This window comes from Petaurus breviceps, unplaced genomic scaffold, assembly GCF_028583685.1.
Source record: "Petaurus breviceps papuanus isolate PSGF00001 unplaced genomic scaffold, PetGlider_PUasm1.0 80, whole genome shotgun sequence".
NCBI classification, from domain to species: Eukaryota; Metazoa; Chordata; class Mammalia; order Diprotodontia; family Petauridae; genus Petaurus; species Petaurus breviceps.
In genome coordinates this window covers 4,451,535-4,472,968 of record NW_027186540.1, presented here as the reverse complement: position 1 = coordinate 4,472,968, position 21,434 = coordinate 4,451,535, and the positions used below count along the sequence as shown (strand labels likewise).

General features: G+C 40.9%; 1 protein-coding gene and 1 pseudogene across 1 annotated transcript in view; one reads left to right on the top strand and one right to left on the bottom strand.

The window, feature by feature from the left end:
• The window catches only part of LOC138175992 (calcium/calmodulin-dependent protein kinase type 1D), a 482,214-nt gene extending 463,177 nt beyond the window's left edge, over positions 1-19,037 (bottom strand). The window contains exon 1 of the mRNA XM_069106661.1: positions 18,305-19,037. Within this exon, the coding sequence (XP_068962762.1) occupies positions 18,305-18,396 (92 nt within the window). The 5' untranslated portion in view covers positions 18,397-19,037. The remainder of the gene's footprint in view (positions 1-18,304) is intronic.
• Positions 1-21,434, top strand: part of LOC138175994 (glyceraldehyde-3-phosphate dehydrogenase-like) — a 302,812-nt pseudogene that overhangs the window by 215,471 nt on the left and 65,907 nt on the right.

Genomic DNA, 21,434 nt, shown 5'->3' with positions numbered 1-21,434 from the left:
CAGTTTCAGTCCTTATTCTTATCTCTAGTCTTTGGAAAAGGGGGAAAAAGAGAAAACTAGTTTCCATGGCGTAGGTCTATGAATTTAGACAGGAAAATAGGGCAGATTTTGGTAAATCCAAGTGAGGAAAGGGGCAGTTCTGGGAACTTGCACAGGTTACAGAAATTCCTCTGGTTCTATCTGATAGTATCATAAGAGTCAATACAACAAATTTAGTAGACTATGTGCCAGGCAACTAAGAAGAACCAATGATGGAAAACACAGTTGCTTGGAAAGTTCTGAGCCCTCTATAAAGGAAGGCTTTGGGAGGAGTTTATTGCTGTGCCCTGGAGCCCTCCAATCAAAGGGGAGAAGCAACTAAGGGAGATGAAAGATGGTGAGCATCAAAAGCTGAGTCAATCTAATGAGCTGTCAGGTGATCAGCATTTCCTGAAGGAGGCATGATGAAAGAACTGTACTATCACATCTTCCAAAGAAAAGGAATTCAGTTTGAAACTGTGACCACACCCGTAGTTTTATTTTCTGTGTTCAGAAAAACTGAAGGGGGTCCCACAAAAGATAATGAAACTGTGAGGGAGTATTGATTTAAGAGGGAAAGATGAAAGGAGGTAAATATATGTCCCTACTAGCAGTAATAGCTAAGACAGGATCAGTGACAGTCCCAAAGAGGAATGGAACTAAACAGTGGTGCTTGTGGACATAACTAAATACAGTTAACTTTTGATTATCCCCACTAATGGGTTGGTAAAGGGATCCAGATAATCCAAAAATATACTATTAAATTTTGTCTTGGCAGCAGAAAGTCTAGAGAGTGGGTCTCAGAGTAGAGAGGATCAGAGTTCAAATCCCACCTCAGATACTTGCTAGCTGTGTGATCCTGGCCAAGTCACTTAACCACTATCTGCCTCAGTTTTCTGCTCTGTAAAATGGGAATAATAATAGCACCTACCTCCAACAGTTTCTATTGGCATAAAATAAGACAATATTTGTAAAGCACTTTGCAAACCTTGAAGTGCTATATAAATGCTAGCTATTGCTGTCATTGTTGTTATTTCTAAAAGTTGAACATGTTTACAACTATGACAAGTAATGGCCATAAGTAAAACTGCAAAGTAGGTGATTTGTCTTCTAAATCAAGAATTTTCCCTTTCAATGTCCTTTTTTTCCTCCTCACACTAGGGTTAGTTTTTCTTTAAGGCACCCAGTGACCTCATGATATTTCTCCCCTCTCTCCTATCAAAACAATTTAAGGTCATAAGACCATGGTAAATGAATGAAGACAAAACAATCTATTCCTCTTTGTTTATCTTCATTTTATTTTTTCTACTAATAAGCATAGTTCTCTCATTCCCACCCCCTTACTGAAGGAAAAATGCTTGTAATGCCTACATATGTAACCAAAACAAATCTCCACATTGGTCATGTTAGAAAATGTATGTCTTAATCTGCATCATGAGTCTATCATCTCTGTCTCATTCTTTATTATCAGTCTTCTGGAATCATAGTTGATCATTGCATCAATTAGAGTTCTTAAATCTTTTCAATTTATTTGTCATAGAAGAAGTTGTTCTTGTGATTCCACTCTATTTCACTGTATGAGGACATATAAGTCTTCCCAGATTTCTCTGAAACCATCCCTTTTGTCATTTCTTGTAGCACAAAATTTGTAATTATTTACAAAGCAATCAATTTCCAATTTGGGATTGTTAGGCAGCAGTATCCTTACCAATTAGAATCTATCCAATAACAGAATGAGCTATCTCAGAAGGTAATGAGTTCCCTTGCTATTGGAGGTCTTGGGGGGAAAAAAAAGGTAGGATGCTTTCTTGTCAGGGATATTACAGAGGGGATTCATATTTCAAATGACAATGAAATCAGATGATCTTTGAGGTTCCTTCCAACTCTTAAGATTTTGCGGTAGGGACCTATTTGAAGAAATCAAGGTGGGTAGTGTTTTCTCAAAATTTTTTGAAAGTACAACATGTAGACAGACACCTGTCTAGTCTATCATTGCAAAAAATTGATTCCTCTGAGTGATTCTGGAAGACACTGGGTAGGCTTTAGTATAACATTGTGATAGTGCTTTAGGAAAGGAGGAAGGAATGAAAGCATTACTAGGGGCTTACTCTAATGCAATAACCACTAAGAGCTATAAATATAAATTAACATAACATAGCTTAGACATGGTCTCGGTCCTCAAGGACATCTAAAGTGGATAAATAGTCACAAACACAGAAAAAAAACACAACATAAATTTACAAGAATCTTCAAAAGTCTTGGTCTTGCTGAGGTTACCTCTCACCTCTTTAGGTCACAATGGTATATGAAGTGTGAAATGACAAAAGAAAGAGGTAACAAGAAAGAGAAAAGTGAAATGACTTCACAGTACTCCTGATTTTCATCTTACACAAAATGTCTTCCCCTTCCCTCTAGTATCCATTGTTCATTTTAGGAGACTTATCAGGGAAATTACAGAAGAGAAAAAGAAATGTAGAAGAAATAATGTCTGAAAAAGGAAAACCACCAACACATAATTTATTTTCTAGTTATTATGATGATTATTACTATTGTTAATAAGCTTGGGTTCCTTCATAATGGTTATTGTTGTGCAGTTGCTTGTCAGAATCCCATCACTGGTAATCATAACAATATTACAAACTGTAATGCACTCATAAAGATACCAGAATGTTAGATGTCTGGAATGAGATGATTCAGGACAAAGCTAAGTCATAAAAAAGGGGAAAGCTAATGGCTTTATGTTTCGAAAATAAATGAATGACTTAGAATGAAAAGGAATTGTTTTTGCAATAGAAGAGTATCTTTTTATATAATACTTGAGGCAAAAATTACTAAAATACATCTGGTACTGCTGAATATTTCAGACTCCCATGCTCTCATATTTTGGGCCACATTTCTCCTAGTCATTTTCAAATTCTTTCCCTGTCATTTATGTCCAGACAAATCTACCAAGGAATAGTGGAACTATGAATTGGTCCAAGTCTTCTGGAAAACATTTTGGTATCATGCCAGAAAAGTCATTATATGTTTATTCCATTTGACCACATAATCTTTCTACTGGGCATGTACCTCCAAGGACATTGAAGATAGAAAGGCCCCATATATACTAAAATATTCAGAACAGTACTTCATGTGATATCAAATGACTAGAAACAAAGTTGGTGCCCACTGATAGGGAAGTGACTGAACAAATCGTGGTATAGAAACATAATGAATACACACAGTAAATGATAAAACTGAGACGTTCAGAGATACCAGGTAAGGCTTATGTGAACTGATGCAGTGGGGGGGGGGGGGGGGGGGGGGGGGGGGGGGGGAGGTGGGGAGGAGGGGAGATGAATCAGAACCAAGAGAACAGTATAGGTAATGACTTCAAGAATGCAAATGAAAACAAATCTAAAAGACAATGGAACTCTGATTAAGTATAATGACCAATCTTGGTCCCAGAGAACAGATGCTGAAATGTTGAAACCTCCCTTATCTCATTAGAGGGAAAGGGGACTACAGGTGAATTATATTTAATTGTGTTATTAGACACAGTCACTGTATTGGGTTGATTGATTTTGTTTGGCTGGTTTTCCTTGTTGCAGCAGAAAGTACAAATGATGGTGGGAGGGGACCATGTAAGTGATTGGTACAAGAGCAAAAGACATTATAAATATATGTTAAAAAGAAATCTACCAATAATAAATGCATGTGCTAAGTTACAGAGAAGGTGCTCATCTGTATTGGTAGAAGTTCTCCACCAGAAATTCGCTCCATTGATAAAGCCTCAGGTTCATTTAAAACATACATTCACACACACATACACACACACAACTTCCCTCTTTTATCTCCTTTCCCTGTCTGTCTCATTTAAGTTACACTAACAGGAGCGATAACTCATGTAAAGTTCTTTTTAGCACCTAGCTCAATCCTGATACTTTATGAGGATGAATGTTGTTGTCCATCCTTCATTTTTGAAGAGGACCAATGACATCACAGGGCTATGTCTTGTCTCAAGTATGAACTGGATTTAAGTGAGGCAGAGCTTCACAAAGTCATCAGCCTCACTCTCTCTTGCACAGTCATTGAAGTCAAGATGACCTGGCAATGGCCTGGGATGCAATGGATGACCTTGGCGTCTTCAATGTCTGAGCAAGCTCTAAGCACTCCACAGCATCTGCTTCAGCTGCATTCCTGATCATCGGAACAAATTGTTCTCATCTGCCTGTTCTGGGGGGAGTCTTCATTTGCTTGGGATAGACACCCTCCCAACTGACTGACTGGTTTAAGGCCTGTCAGTTACCCTCTTGGCCCATCTGCCAAGATGGTTTTACTGGGACGTATAGCTGCTGAACATGCTATTGCTTCTTGGAGCCACAGGTGAGAGTTGGGTGATAGGTAGACAACAAAGGTGTATGGGCAGCCCTGAAAAGGACTTAGCAAAGCCCTCACACTAGAGCTGTGATGAATATAACTGCCCCCACCCCCATTGCTGCTGCTGCTGAAGATGATGATGATGATGGTGGTGGTGGTGGTGGTGGTGGTGGTGGTAGTGATGATGATGATGGTGATGATGATGGTGATAACCTAGAGAGCAACAAAGATCATGACTGTAAAAGAGTTACTACTGCTCATCCAGCCTGATATGTGTCTAACTTCCAGAGGGAGCTCATTTGGATGCTGGTAGAACAGCTACACTTCAAGGCACTGTAGATACCCTCTAGCTGGGCAACAGATGTCATTGCTTCCACCTCCTCTCCAGAGATTATGCTTTAGAAATGTACTTGGGAAATTCAGACACTTCACATCTTTCAGACCTTGTAGATGGTGACTTCTTTTCCCTACAGTCACTATTTCTGGTTCACTGTCTTTTTATAAAAAGGGAAAAAAGACCAAGGGTTCTAGCCTTATATATTTGGGACTTGTACAGTCTATAGCATCATGAAAGATAAAACCATTCCTTTCTTGGACTCTGAATCTCCAGTTCCTAAGCCAGGCTTATTAGATAAGATGTCTTTCATCTCTGAAAGAGGAATTTTTCCTGTTCTCCTTATCATCAATTGTGAATTAACCAATACATCCAACAACTTGAGTTTTGGCCAACAAACTTTATCACAGAGTAACAATTTAAGACAAAAAGTAAACACTTGGGAAAAAAATAGGGCTTCTAAATCTTGACTGCCTGTCAAATAGTTTAGAAGGGAATGGAAGCAGGAAATAAATAGCATGTATATATATGTATATACATATATGTGTGTGTATACACACACACACACACATTCAGCTCCTCCCTGGAGAGGGAAAAGGACAAGAAGAAAGTGTTACTTTTTCCTCCTTCCCCATCACCTTGGTCACCAATGCAGATTTAATCCATCCCATTTTTACACTCAGCAAGTTTGCTCTCTGACCCAAATCATCTCTCTGCTACCCTGTCCCAACTTTCAGCAGTTCTGATGGCTTCTTTCAGCAGCCACTCACAATGGCTCTTGGTGCTTCTTCCTCCTTCTTCTCATGAACACATTTAAGTTCTAAGCCACCAGCAGACCACAGAACTTAAGAATCCCAAGCAAACTGCCTGATCATTATGTTCCTTTCCCAAAATTCCTAAGTCATTGCCTTCTTGGTAGGCCCAAATACAAATTACTCATAATATCTTCCTGAAGATAAATTTGAGACCTCTACTAATAATTCTGAAAAAAAAAAATCTCCACAGTGAGTCACTCTTGGCTGGACTGCCTAAGATTGATCAAACAAATCAGCTTAATTTTATCAAGAAATTCCCTTGGCTAAAAGACGTATTACTTAAATGGAACCTACCCAATTGTTCTGGAGAAAATCCACATGTCAGTGCTCCTAATTTTTAACAGCAAAGTGTGAATATACAGCAACATAAAACACCTGAATAAAGCCAGATAAAATTCATCACAAAATTTGACATGGAAATGTGTGAGAATGTGATTGTGTAAGCTAGGTCAAGTTTTGTGATTACATTACTGACAGATCATGTACCCACCTTACCACCGGGAGACAGCCCCCCAGCAAGTCAGTGGGGGGATGGGGGTGGGGAAGGAGCTAAGTCACTTGTTCAGGGTCATACAGCTAATAAGTATCAAGTGTCAGAGGCCATATATGAACTCAGGTCCTCCTGACTCCACCTAGCTATCCCAAAAGTCATTTAAATTTATGAAAACACAAGATTTTTAAAGACTATAATCCCTGATACCTCCTTAAAAATAGTAACCTAATTTTACAAGACTAATCAATATTCTTTCCCTACCATCTGGTTCATTAAATCCATTACATATGGAACCTCCTCATCCTCCTGAAGCTGATGGAATTGAAGGGGCTAAAGAGACAAATCATTTGTCCTAACCAGGATGGCAAATTATCTCATCAGATAATTATGCTGTTCTAAGCAAAAGTAATCTGAGTTGCACATTATTGCAATATACAGAAAGAACCCATTTTAGGAACAGGGTTGCATTCCAAAAAATTCGTTTATTTTTAAGTTATTTAAAAAAACATTTTTTTTCCTAAAAACAATGTTATAATAATGGCTTTGTTCTCCAGTGAGCCCATAACATGGCCACTCAACCTGTCGTATGGCTAAATGATATCATTAATAGTACTAGCCTTAGCTCTGTGTCCCAGAAGCAACGAGCCTTTCAATGATGAATGATGGAGAACAAAGGACAGAGAAAAAAAACACTCAGGAAAAGGAAAACAACCATTTCCTTTTCTTTCTTGAATACAGGGCCAGCCAAAAGCAAAATTTTGAAATGGATGAAATTTTACTTTGGCATCCTGGTGCTTACTAGCTGTGCAACTTAGGAAAATCACAACCTCCCTGAGTCTCCAGTTCCAATTCTTCATATATAAATGGAGGGCAATAATACCTGTAGTACCTGCCTCACAGGGTTATTATGTGGATCAAATTAGATAATGTATGTAAAGACTTTGTAAGTCTTAATGTGCAATATCAGTGTCAATCATAATTATTTTTGCCTTGGCGCCATGTAATTGGGCACTCAGTGCCCTTTTACCTCTCTATGTCACTCATTCTTGTGAGCCATTCCCTATTTGTATTCAACAGAATAATCCATGTTCTAAAATTATCCACCTCTCCTCACTCCAATCAAAACTCCCCTTCAGTATGACTGACCTCAGGTAACAGTTAAGGGTAAAGTAATCAAATTGGGAAGCAATCAAATTAAACTAATTCACACTAATATGTGATGGACTGAGAGTTACATAAACCTCCCAGAGCTATTTGACTTTTTAAAAGATACTTGCTAACAAAAATGAATCCACTAATTGGTGACATTTTAAATAACAAATAATGAAGCTAAATTTTTGAAATGTAGGGGAGAGAAGTAGGGCCATTACAGATAGGTTCCTGGGTCACCTCTTATCTGTTTATGTTTCTTGCTATTTCTTTCCTTTCTCCATTTCTGAATCCATAATGTCTCTGAATTTCCAAGGTGGGGACTTTATAAACATGGAAAGGAAAAAAGCTAAGGGATACAGGTAGGGTTTGTGTATATAAACACACCATATACATTCCATTCTAGTAAAATATAAGGTCCAGGAGCTCAAGGATAGTCTCACTTTTGAAGTCTCCCCAGTATCAAGCACCATGGTCAGCACAGAGTAGGTACTTAATATTAGTTTGCTGCAGTTTTATTTGTTAGCCTATAGCAGGCGATCTCTTCATAGAACATGTACCTCCTTGCATACCAAACTCTATTATTTTTGGTCAAGGGAAACAGAGCTAGCCTTTCCAACCCAGAAGAAAATTTGAATGATTTCAAATTTGAATGACTTTTTTCCCTGTTTACCTTCTGACAAAGATGCTAATGAACACTGAAATAAAATAACAGCAATTTATTATCTTAAAAGGATGTGGAGGAGAAATATAGGCCAAGGATGGCTAATTCACGGACTGCATAAATCCATAATGATCCTGGCGTTTAGTATACCTACCTCACAATATTATGTAAAGCTAATAAACCATTTGGGATATTTGAAAAGCTATAAAAATATGAAGCACAAATAATTCCACCTGTTCATATGACATGTTGTTATTTTAATGCATCCTAGCACACAAGTGGATATGGCATATTTTAGCATAAATCACAAAACACTGTGATATGAAGCCATTACAAAATGAGTCAAGTAACTGTTTAAAACATGATGGGCCATGAAGGAAAAAGAGAAAACATTAAAGGAAGATTGAAAAGTGGAGGGGAAAGTGTTTAATCTGAGAAATGGAGAGGTAGTGGCACCAAAGGAGACAGAGTGGTTGAGGAATATAGGTACTAGATTTGAATTTGGAGGTGTTGACTTCAAATCCTGGCTACTGGTATGACCTTGGTCAAGTCACTTAAATCTCTCTATGCCTCAGTTTCTTCATTTGTAAAAACTAGTGATTGGATTATGGCCTTTAGGGCATCTTCCATCTGTAAAATCAATGATCCTGTATTATTTTAAATTACAGTTAGGAAAGATCATTTGCAAAACTTTGATCCAATATTACCCCCAAACTAGCACTATCCCCTCATATGTTATTAAAAAGAAAATATTCATAACAGATTTATTAATAATATCAAAATGAAAAAACATACAGGTCCAATAATTGGGGAATGGTTGAATAAATTAATAGATCAATATAATGGAATGACAACAAAGAGATATTGAAAAGCATAGAAAGAGGCACAGAGTGGAGACAGATAAGAAAATAAATATTCACTTGAACTATATTTTTAAAATAGCAATCTACTCAATGTGCAGAAGAAAAAGTAATCAGGAGGAGACAAAAGAGATGTTAGTCATTGTTTTGTTAAAGTTTATATACATATAAATAGTTTGGAGTTTATAGTAAATGCCTTTATTTATCTGAAGATTTGTTTTTGATGATGGCTATTCAGTTTGGAATAAAAGTTATTTTTTTAAAAAAAGAAAACACTCTTGTACAAGCTCTTGAAGACAGGCAAAGAGAAAAACAGTCTTGGAAGTCAGTGTAGGTATGGAGAGACAAAATCAATGAGATAAGGAAGGTGAGGGCACACGCCTGTAAGAGCAGACAAAACAGGCCACGCGGAAATAGAATTGGGCCTTTGGGAAGGTTCAGGCTGTGGTTTTTTTTGTTAATGTTAGGCAACTTAAATGGAGCACATGGTTGCACATAGCACGGTAAATGAATGCTTACCATATATGAGTGTTCTGCTGAACGGCCCATATGCATTGACAATCAACACATGTTCTTAACTGACCAAAGAATGTTTCTGGTTTCAGAAGCCTGATTTTGCTTTCAAGGCAAAGTACACCCAGTCCAACTTCAGTGAACCACCCTAAGTCCTCCCAAACCCACTTCTAACATGTGCTGATCTGTCTTCCCACTTCTATTCCTACCTGCTACTGATCATTTGTAGCCAAGATAAAAATGTTGCTCTTGTTGTTCAGCTGTGTCTGATTCTCCATGACCCCATTCGGAGTTTTCTTGGCAAAGATACTAAAGTGCTTTGCCTTTTCTTTCAGTTTACAGATGAGGAAACTGAGTCAAGCAGGGTTAAATGACTTCTCCAGAGTCACATAGCTAGTAAATGTTTGAGGCCAGATTTGAGCTCAGGTCTTCCTAACTCCAGGCCTCTATCCACTGTACCACCCTAGTTGCCCTATAGAATAAAAATAAATAATACCAATAATTGACATTTACGTAGCACTTTGCACATTTACTATTAGGTGTGGTTCTTTGTTGTTTGAATGGATGGGAAGGATTCTACATCTTCTCCAATCAGTTGGGATACCAGGAAAGAAGTCAAAACTGTAACCGACTACTAAAGATCATTTAGCCTACTGGAACATAAATGAATGTGGCCTGTGATTTTCATTTTTAAATCATAGATAAAGTGGTCATCTAATCTAACATCCTCATTTTACATATAAGAAAACCAAAGTCCAGTGAGGGTAAGACACTTTCCCAAGGTTACGTAGGTATCCATTAGAGGTAGGATCTGAACCCAGATGCTCTGACTTCTTAGTCATTTTTCTTCCTACTGTACCACAATACTTGGTTCTCTTTAGTAGAGCCTGATTAATATACAAACTGGATAATCAGTGTGTAAATATTAAAAATTTTAGTAATATCATACTGTTATGGTCACTGCAGTAACAAAAACAACAACAATAAAAGGTGAGGGAGGGTGGAGAGAGTTTCATGTCCTACATCAGAAGTGTCAAAGACACCAACCCATAATACTCTAAGTATGGCCAGAACCAGCTAAAAATGTAATTGAGAAATATTTCACAAAATAAATAAAAATACAATAGGAGATAGATAGTGCTGCTATGTGGCTTTCTAAGACAACAAGAATAAAGGGAACCTTTCAATTGCCTGTTTCTATTTGAGTTGGACAGCACTGCCCTAGATCAGGGGTGGGGAAGCTGCAATCTCAAGGCCACATGTGTCCCTCTAGGTCCTCAAGTACAGTCCTTTGACTGAATTCAAATTTCACAGAACAATTAAAGGATTTGTTCCATAAAAACTGGACTCAGTCAAATGCCCCGTGCTTGAGGACCCAGAGGGCCACATGTAGACTCGAGGTCACAAGTTCCCCACTCCTGCCCTAGATCATCAGAATAAGAAAGGAACATATTAGTACATTATCTGGAGTCAGGGTGTCATGTTAGTATTTATTCCTGGGTCCAGATGTCCTTTGTGTTTTACTCACCCTGTAGACATCAAATTGTGTATCTGGAATCAGGAGTGAAAAATAGATCCACAGATTCTACACACAAGACTTTAGTGCCCTTGCCTTCCACAAGACAGTCTCTCTTCACTTACAGAGTTGGAGATGGATTTTCTAAATCTAAATAAGGGGAAGACAAGAACTCCCAGTTTTCACAGGTCTTTGCTATGCTCTCTGAGCAGTTTTGACTGCCATGGGCTGCAAAAATTGACCAAACAGGTTACATCTACTGCCTCTAAAATGAGACTAATCTTCCACAGAGAAGTAGGAGGAGGAGAAAGATTGATGGGGATTTAAGAAGATTTGTTTAGGGAAAGGAGAGATTAAGGGGCTTTGTGGACCTAGGCAAAGAAAAAACTCACCAAATTAACCCTTAAGATCCTCCCCTGACCTTAAAGAAGTAGCAGCCCACGGAAAATGCAAACATGTTCAGTGTTGTGATTACGGTCCTAGATCTAAACGTACAAATTCTTCTTCAAGGTAACAGCTCATTTTAGTCACTGGCAAGGACGGCTACATATTGCCAGGGTCTGTTTTTTCCAAGAGTTCCACAAATATGCACAATAGAGGCTGTTCCTTTTCTTCAATAGGAAGTTTAAGTTTGTTGTTTTTTTTTTTTACATATTCATTTCAAACACACTAGCAAAAAAAAAAAGTAGCCATACTTTGTATTTGTGTTGTTTCCACTTAACCTTTGGGGATTCAATTCCCAAATCAGTTAAAAGAGTTGTATGCTATTGTAACAAGTGACACAGTTCCCCCACATTTGCCCCTGCAGGCAAGGGAAGGTATTTTCATTGGGAGCAAAACAATCCTTCCTACTGCTAACATTTCAGTCCTTTGTGAGATACACCCAAAATACAATGATTTATCCTAAGTCACAGAAAAGAGTGCACTTAAAAACACCTTTGTCCAAATACACTGTGTAGAATTTCTAGGCACCAGAGAATGAAAAAAGCTATTCTGCCCAGAGTAAATAATAATAATTTGTAATAATAGCCAACATTTATATAGTGTTTTAAGGTTGGTAAAGCACTTCATATACATTATCTCATTTGAAACACTATGAAAGACCAGGAGAGTCCAGCTGAGGAAAGAAGGCATTACTGATAATGGGTACTTCCAACGGAAATTCCATTCAATAGTTTTACAATGATACATCTTCAAAATTAAAAGGTCCATAAATAACTAAGTTGTGTGCAAACCAATCACATAATGAAGGGGAATAACAGGCATCCTGTAAACACTTGTTTAATCGTATTGAGTAGTTGAATTCATATCATGTCTCAAAAAACGGAAAATGAAAAAGTGAAAGTGCTAAAACAGAGTTTGTGAAAGCAATTCCCTTTGAGGACAATCCAGGGCTTTCCCTACCTCTCCCAACACCCTTTTTCTACTTCAAATGACTCTCAATGACCTTAAAATGCTGAATGGTTCCAGGGTAAATAACTACTGAGGCAGACTGCCAGATCTGCCAAAAACTTTAATTTCCTTTGTGTTTCCTCCCCTCCCTTCCCCAGTTCCCCACTCCACACTCCAATCAGGTTCAGGCAATTCCCCAACTTGTTTTATATATGAACTGATCACATATGGCCTCAAAGAATGAATATATTCAGAATTTTTCTAATAATGAGTTACATCAACATGACACCAGTAGGAAAAGACAACCCTTGCCATACTAAAATTTTTATTTCTACTTTTCTTACACATAGCTCAGCACTCAGCAGGTATACATTGACTGAAAAAGAGTGGCTAGTACCAATGACATTAAGAAGGATGAGGATCCATTGTCTTTTAGTCCAGTTTCACTCTGCCATTAGCAGGACGCATAAACATATTCACAACAGAAAACTGACCAGTCTGAGCCAATTTCATGCTCTAACTGGTTATTAAAGAAATTGTCAAGCCATGCTGCATTCACTGCAAAAGTAATTCATATATGTGTGTGTAACATCTATATCTATATAAAAAGGTGCTTGGAGATCGGCAAATCCAACCTCATTTTATTGGTAAGGAATCTAAGGCCAAAGAAGATAGGTATGTGATTAACCTGTGGTCACACATAGTCACTGCAGAGCCAAGACAAGAACCTAAGTTTCTCTAGACCTGGGTACTATACCTCCTATTACTCTGCAGTGTACTATCTAGTCAAACAAATATTCATTACTATGTCTCCTTAATTTGTTTTTGAGTCTATGCTAAAAAAGTAATGCTGTTTCTAGGAACCATCACTTTCTAACTGAAAATACATATTAAGTTCCGGAAAAACACTGTCTGGAATATGCTCATTATTGGTGCCTTCTTCTCTTGTCTTGTGCATGTTATAGACTGGAATTAATTTTATAGACTGGAATAATGGTACTGATTTTAATGAATAAGGAGTTCTTACTAGACAAACTACCAGTGTTTTTGTTTCATACATATATGCCTCCAAATAATAGATTCTAATGTTCTTCTTTCAGAAGCTGTTAAGACACCTCTGTAACTGATTGGACAACAGACCTGGCAAATATGTACCCCAAAATTAATGAACTCCTAGTTTATTGTTAAATTTATATTGATATGCCTTCATATTGTGCCAGAACTCTAGAAACATCCTGCTTATAAATAAACATCAGTCAAATATCACCACCTTATTCCCTGAGGTTGCTAAGTGTTATGATCCTCATTTTAAAGGAGGCTAGCCTGAAACATGAAAGGATTTGAAACATTTGGTCTAAGTCTTGACTCACTGGTACATCATCAACAAACTCCAGAATCCACACAGGCACTAAGCCCTTTCTTCTAGACTGCCTTTATCTTAGTTTCTTTTTCTTCCTTCAGTTCCAACTCTATGTGACATATATCTCACACCAACAAACTCTATCCCTTTACCCCTCTAAAAATGCACCTCACTTTAACCAAATAGCTCTCCCCTTTGCCTCTGCCACTTAATACTCAGCTTCACAAAGGAGATGAATTGGCTCCGTCAGCTACACAGCCAATTACAAAAGTTTAGAATGACAAGTTTGTATCTTTTCTTAGGAATACTTAGGTCAGGCAATTGCCTTTACATTAACCTGTGCTTTTCCATAAAAATGTAGGAGGGACAAAAGGGATGATGGCCATTCAACTCTCCCAGAAATGTTGTGAAAGGAAGGAAGAAAAGAAGGAAAAAAAGAAAGAGAAAGAAAAGGAAAAAGAACTACAAGGTGTAATGGAATGCAAAGGAAAGGCAACTTCCCAAGGTTCAAAATACCAGCATAAGTGCTTTCCATTTTATTCAGTGACCAACCAAGAACAGAGAAGATCAAAACATGACATCATTCAAAATACAGCATTTACTAAGTGTGATTAAATAATCTCCAAGTACTACCCCACCCCAGGACCTTCCAATCATTCAATCAATTACAAAGTCCCAGTTCTAAATACTACTCCACCCCTAGGCTGTACCTTCATTTAGTCCACCACAAAGCCCCTCTTCTCAAATGGAGATTAGTTTCCAAACATAAGTAAAGTACATTCATTTGTTCAACCATAGAACACAAAAAGGTCAAAAGTTCCCCACCCCTGGATCACAATTGAATCTACCCCAGAGTTACATCAAGTTTAAGCACAGCACTTAATACCCAAATGGAGGTCTTTTCTTCATCTTGACAAGAGGCAAGTTCTCAGCAATCTTAGTTCCTGGGGAGACAAGGCTTAGCAAGGCCACAAGATACATTGCCAGTCCCTTCATTAATTCATCCTGTCTGTAGAACAGTCCTAGAACCCCTGAAAACATTAGCAAAACCCTCTCCCAGGATTTCTGTAAACATACAACAAGAAAATCCTTCTTCAGGGCTTCTGAACCAACAGAAAGGTTCCCAGACCCCTGCAACAACAGCACTGTCCTTCACCAGTGGACAGTATTCACTCTGTCTGCAGGACGGTCTCCAGACCTCTGCAACAACAGCACTGTCCTTCACCAGTGGACAGTATTCACTCTCTGTCTGCAGGACAGTCTCAGGAGCTCTTAGCCAACAGCCAGGTTCCAGGACTTCTTCAACAAAAGGACTGTCTTTCATCAGTGGACAAATCTGGCAAAACAACATCAAAACAGACAGACAAAGTACCAGCAAAACAGCCATGTCTCTTCAGTCCTTGGCAGCTCAGGGGGCAGGTCTCAAAAGTCCAGGGCAATTCAAAGTGGCCCCCAGCAATTCTCTCAGTCTCTCTCTGCCTCCACGAGGGTGCTGCTTCCAAAAAGTTCTTCTGCCTCTCTCTCTTGTGTCTCTCCAAATCTATGTCACCAGCTCCTCCCAATTCAGGACTCTCTTTTCACATCAACAAGTCCATCCCACAGGTGGGATTAACAAGCTCTGGGCTTTAACACAATCGATTTGAAAACCAAGCCAATACAGAGGGATCTTTATATGCCATTACTCTCAGACAAGGCACAAGAAAAATGCATTCCAATCCTATTGCCAGTTTCTAGACTTCCCTTAGCTAAATTTCATTACAAATAGAAGAGGGCTAAGGTTCAAAATCAGCCATGAATGGACTGGATAAAGCTTCCATATTTAGATACTGGCCAAGGTCACTAGAGCTTGTTGCAGAGAGAAATAATGTATTCAGAACTGGGGACCAATCACTTCCAGAAAGTCCAAGATTTTCTAGATTATTGGCATTAATTGACTTCTGTTCTTTAATTGTGCTTATCGTCTTTAGGGTATAGAATGGAAGTAAAACTGGAACCCATGCCAGCATGCCAGCCCTCTAGGGGAACTTGATAGAAATGTTCTTCCAAAGGATTATAGGCTCATAGCCTGAGTGAGAACTGAAAGGAACCTAAAAGAACCTTAAAATATCGAGTCCAACTCCTTACAGAGGAAACTGAGACAAAGAGGCCAAGTTACTTGCCTAGGGTTCCCAAACAGAAAGTGTCTGAGGTAGGACTTGAATACAAGTTTTCATGACTCCTAATCAAACTCCTTATTGCCTACACCACAATGCCTCTCAAAGTTTTTCTATTTTTTTTCTTTCTAAAAAACTCAATTCTTGGGGCGGCTAGGGGGCACAGTGAGTAAAGCACCAGGCCCGGAGTCAGAAGGACCTGAGTTCAGTTCGGCCTCGGACACTTAACACACACACACACACACACACACACACACACACAACAAAACAAAACAAAAAAACCTAGCTATGTAACCTTGGGCAAGTTACTTAACCTGAACTGCCTTCCAAAAGGCAAAAAAAAAACCCAAAACCCTCAATTCTTTACTGTCTACAATGGGACACTATGTGCACAGAGCTTCCTCAAAATGTGATTGGTCCTAGAGATTGCTCATACAGGGCTCTTTGGCTTTCTTTAGCTCCTGTATATGAACTTCAGTCCATCATAAAGACTGAACTACAGGCAACTGAACTACAGTAGCAGAGGAAGTCATTCGATGAAGCAATGAAACACTTGGGTTGATCTTCAGCAGCTTTTAGCCACTGCAGATACTATGTTTACCTACAGAACAAATGTCTGCTAAGTGAAATGACATTAACCTATCTGGGAAAATTCGAGCCAACTACAGAAATGACGGTTTTGAGGAGTGAATTGGGAAACAAATCACACTGGAAAGAGCAAACATGACATTTTAATGAATGGACCCTCCTATGATTTCCCCCTTTCCAAACTCATCCTCTTGAAGCCCAACAATCACATACCTAGGATGACAGGCAATGGCAAGCTTTTTATTACCCAGTAACTTGAGCAGCTGAGAGAACAGGAGCACCTGAATAAACTTCAAAAGTATTTTCAAAAGTTTTTTAACCAAATTAATCATATTCATGTCTTCAGAGCAAAAGGTTACTCTCTCAATTAAAGCCCAAGTTCTTTTATCTTATTTTTAGGTAGACCTAAAAGCAGAAATATGCCCTTGCCTAATAATGACAATAATAATAATTGCTATTATTATTGTTACCATGTCTTGCATTTATATAGTCAATACAGTTTAAGAAATGTTTTACAGGGGGAAAAAAAGTTGTTCTAGGAGTCTTAATGCAGTTTCAAGCTTTAAGAGCTTAATATTGCATTAAGACTTTCTCATCTAATATGATTTTTCCAGCACTTTAAAAAGGATAGGACAACTATTGGCTCCACTTTAAAGGAAAAGCAACTAAGGTTTATTATGGCTAACATAACTCCTTTAAAATCACACCACCAGTAAGTGGCAAAGAGAGTCAGGGCTCAAACCCAGGTCAAAGCCTGCTCTTTCTACCACACCACACACTTCATTGGCACAAGCCTATGAGAGCCTTCCCTGAAGATGCACAAGGATGATTCAACTCTAGTTCTCAAAGCATTTGCTGGAATTAGAATCCCAAGTACTTGAAATGTACACATCTCACAACTTCGCTGTAGTCTGCCCCCTGCTAATAAGAAGAAATCTATATAGCTGCAGTAGACACTGGCTACACCTGAGGCAAGCCATATTCAAAATCTGGCACTGCCAAGAGAATAGGGCAGCAAAGAACAAGCTGACTGATCAAACATGACAGCTCCAGACTCCCCCTCTTCTTTCCCCCCTTAACAGCTATGCACACTTCTACAACAACCAAGATTCAGGCTGTCAAACAGGGACACTCACATATGTACACATGCATGTAGAAATTTAAGGGGGAAGGAGATAACTTTTGTTCATGTGAGCCCGTTTGCACTTTGTGTAGTTCCCCTTTGCTCTCTCTCAACTAATCTGATTCCCTAAACTACACCCCCCCCCCCAAAAAAAATGAGCTGAGGTAAAAGATGCACTAACAACCATTAAACTACATAAAATACTGAAAAAAACACCTAGTGTCTTCTAATTCTTTCTGCTCTTCTTTAACTGTGTCCATCAGCTTTAGGATAGAGCATGCAAGTCAAACTGAACTGACAGACACTGCTAGGAGCTGCTGAAATAAACAAGTGTCTCTGCATACTATAATATACATACATACACACAGGAGCAAAGACCTACCCACATGTGACCCTGAACACAGGAGAATTATCTGATGATATAAACATGGGTCTATCCAAACACGCCCAGGACTTGCTGTATAAATTGCTAGCTTTTGTGTTTGTCAATTATGTCATGTGCATGTAAACATATACTATACACATGTATATCTAGACGAGCGATATTACAAAATCCTATCACTCTTGAACTCGATGTGTTTTGGACAACATATCCATCGATATAGGTACAAACACACAGTGTAAATACTCAACATACGCATAATGTAAATAGTCACCATATTCAGACCTGGGCACAGAGATGGATAGAAATTAGGAGGGGGAAGGGGGGGAATCAACCTCCGGGGTGAGCTATTCTCTTAAAGCCACGAGCTCACACCACCGCCCTGGGTGGGAACGTATGCCTGGCTCCCGGAGCACGGCCACACACGTCTGGGTGTTGGAGGGAGAATCTGCAGAGCCTCGAGTGGGACAATGAGGACACTGCGATCCCAGCTCGGTGCAGTAGCAGCGGGAGCCGCCACAGCACCCACAGCCACGACCACGGCCGCCGCCTCCACCCTTTCCTCTCCTTCCAGCCCCTACTTACGTTCCCAGGGTCTCCTTGAACTCGAAAATCTTCTTGATGTCCTCGGCTTGTTTTTTCCAAGAGGAGCTGCTCTCCCCGTTCTCGCGGGCCATGGCAGCCGAGTGTCTAGGAGAGGTGGAGGGACGACTGAGGGGGAAGAGTGGGGGTGGTGCGACGGGGCTGGAGGAGGGAGTGCGTAGGGCTATGGAAGGGAAGAGGGAGGGGAGGCGAGGGGCTCTAGGAGAGCGAGCGTGGAGGTGAAATGTGCAGGTCCTGAATGGATGGAGAGCAGACTAGCCCTCCACCACCACCACCACCACCACCACCGGCCGCCACTCCTGCTGCTGCTCCCGCTGCTGCTGCCGGCGTGTGTGCGTGCAAGGGAGATGCTCAGAGAGGGAACCAGAAAGAGACTTTCAACTGCAGCGGTGCTTCCTCTTCTGCAGTTTCCTCTTTCACTCTCTCTGCCTCGGTCTCTTATTTCTGCTCTTCTCTGGCACAGACTTCCTGCCGTCGCCGCCGCCGCCGCTGCTGTCTCCGCCGCCGCAGCTCAAACGGCTCCCTTACCGCCTGCTGCAGACCCCACTTTCAGCTACTTTTCTTGCCTCCTTTTTCTCCTCCCTCTCTCCCTCCCTCGCTCACTCGCTGGTTCCCTCCCTCCTTCTTCCCACTCTCCACTCCCTCGCTCTCCCTGGTTTGCTGCCTTCGGGGATGTCTTTACTCCGCAGCGCTTGGGTTCAGACGCCCTGCCCTGCCCTTCTTTCCCCCCCCCCCCCCCCCCCCCCGCAAAAAACCCACCAATTACAATAGTCCTAACTAGAGGGGGGGAATTACTCCCACCAAGGTCTTCCCGAGCCAGGAGGGGCTCGGAGCTTCCTGTCCCGGCTACTTCAATACTCCTTAGAGTGGAGATGGGGAATAAAGGGCGCAGGGACACGAGGGGGAAACCCTGTTCTATTTCGTTTTTTCTGCAAAGCCTTGGGCGGGGGACCCTACAAAAGGGATGTTCTGTAGGAAGATTTTATTTTGTGGGGGGAAACACCGACTGAAAAGAGATGGAGTTTCTATTCTCAGTCACAGGGAAAAGAGGAGGAGCAGCGAGTGTCCGCCCGCCTAAGTGCCCTGTAAGTTGGCACCCAGGAGGCGGAGAGGGTGGGCACGCACAGTGCGTGTGCTATGCGAGGGAGGCGAAGGGCCGGGCAGGGACTGAGTGACAGATAGGCACACACGCGCACACACCCACACTGCTCCCTTCTCCTCCCCTTCCACCCGGGTCTTTGGTTGGGGCTGCTGCTGCTGCTGCTGCTGCTGCTGCTTCGGGTTGTTTGGCTTGTATCAATATCACTTTGTGGCTTGCAGGCTGTATGTAGTTCGTTGTTATAGCAATGGGAGGAGAAGGAGGAAGTGATGGTGAGGAAGGTGTAGGTGGGCGTTCAACTCCACAGCCCTGACTGAGCCGGCTCCCGGCTCTCCCGGGCTGTCAAAACCCCTCCAGACTGAATGACTGGAGATAATTCGCATTGCACCAAAACCGCGCGCACATCAAATAATGAGGAGGGGGTGGGGGGAGGGAAGGCTAGTGGGGGGAGCTGGAAGAGACAGACATTAGGAGTATCGGAGAAGAGGTTCGAGGGGCAAAGAGGAGAGCCTGAACCTGCGAGGTCGTAACTCCTTTACCTTTCTAAAGAGCTAGACTTCCAGGCATAATGCTGCCTGGGTGCAAGGAGGTGAATGAGGAAAAGAGAAGGGGGATGGCCCCGGAATGGGCATATGGTAATGCTCTACCACAGCCCAGAACCCTGTATGGAGTAGCTGTCACGTGCGAGTCTTCCCCCATCTCTGCCCACTCCGGCTTCCCTTCAACCTTCTGCCCACCCCCACCTCCTCCTCAACACCAGCTGCTGCTCCCTTTGGCAGAAGCCAGGAAAATAACAAAAAAGCTCAGGATCGTGAGTGAGACAGACACCCTGGCCTTTCTCTCCCCTTCCACGTGTCCCCAAACGTCCATCTTCTGTCCCAGTTGCAGGGATTTCCCTGGCTACGCAACAGTCAGCCCAAGTTGAGTGTGGCACTGTGCTGCTGCATTCTTTTTCTATCAGAGACTGCCCCGCAGTCCTCCTCGAATACTGTTTTCTTGTGCATGGGAGAAGCAGATATGGAAAGCAGAAGTAATGCGCAAAGACGGGGTTAGGGTGAGACATACCGGCCTTAAAAGTTAGAACAGATGTCTTCAACTTCCCGTGGTGTCTCGGCAGTACATTCGCTGGACCCGACCTATTCCTCTCCCAGTGTCCACTTATCAAAAAGCTGCCTGGCAGCCTCACTGCCTGATAATCTTCGGTGACTATATTAAGACTCATTTTCCCCTCCTTTTGGGGGAAAAAAAAATCTATACCATCAAATAACCCTAGATCCTGAGCTCTAGTTCCATATTTTCAACTGTCTGCTATATGTTTTCACTTGGAATATTGCCTATGTGCCACCTCAAACTCAACATATCCAAAATGGAACTCATCCTCCTCACTCCAAAACTTAGTCCTCCTGTTAACATCCCTAGTCCTGTTCAAAGCCCACCACTCTCCAGATCAAACAGGCTTTAAACTTTCCTGAAACCATCTTTGACCTTTCAATCTCCCTGGTCAAGCAGAGCCTCCTCTCCTTTTACCACCACCACCATCACCACACACATACACACTTACTCAAGTTAACCAATTGCAAAGTTCTCTTCATTTGACTTCTGCAATATCTTTCACATTAACTTACTCTTCTAACCTCCCTCTCCTCCAACTCACACTTGCCATCATCCTTATTACCACTGTATGACCTACTGCAAAGCTTCCTAACTAGTCTTTCCACCAACAGTCTCTCTCCTGTCTAATCTCCCTCTCACACATCTTCCAGAGAAATCTTTCATATGCACAGATTTGACCACATCCATCATCTCCTTAAAAAAAAAAAACTTTCTGGGGAGGCTAGGTGGCACAATGAATAGAGCATGGACCCTGGAGTCAGGAGGACCTGAGTTCAAATTTGACCTCAGACACAATACACCAAAAAAAAAAAAAACCCAGCCTTATGACCTTGGGCAAGTCACTTAACCACAATTGCCCTACCTTCCCCCCTCCAAAAAAAAAAAGCAAAAAAAAAAACC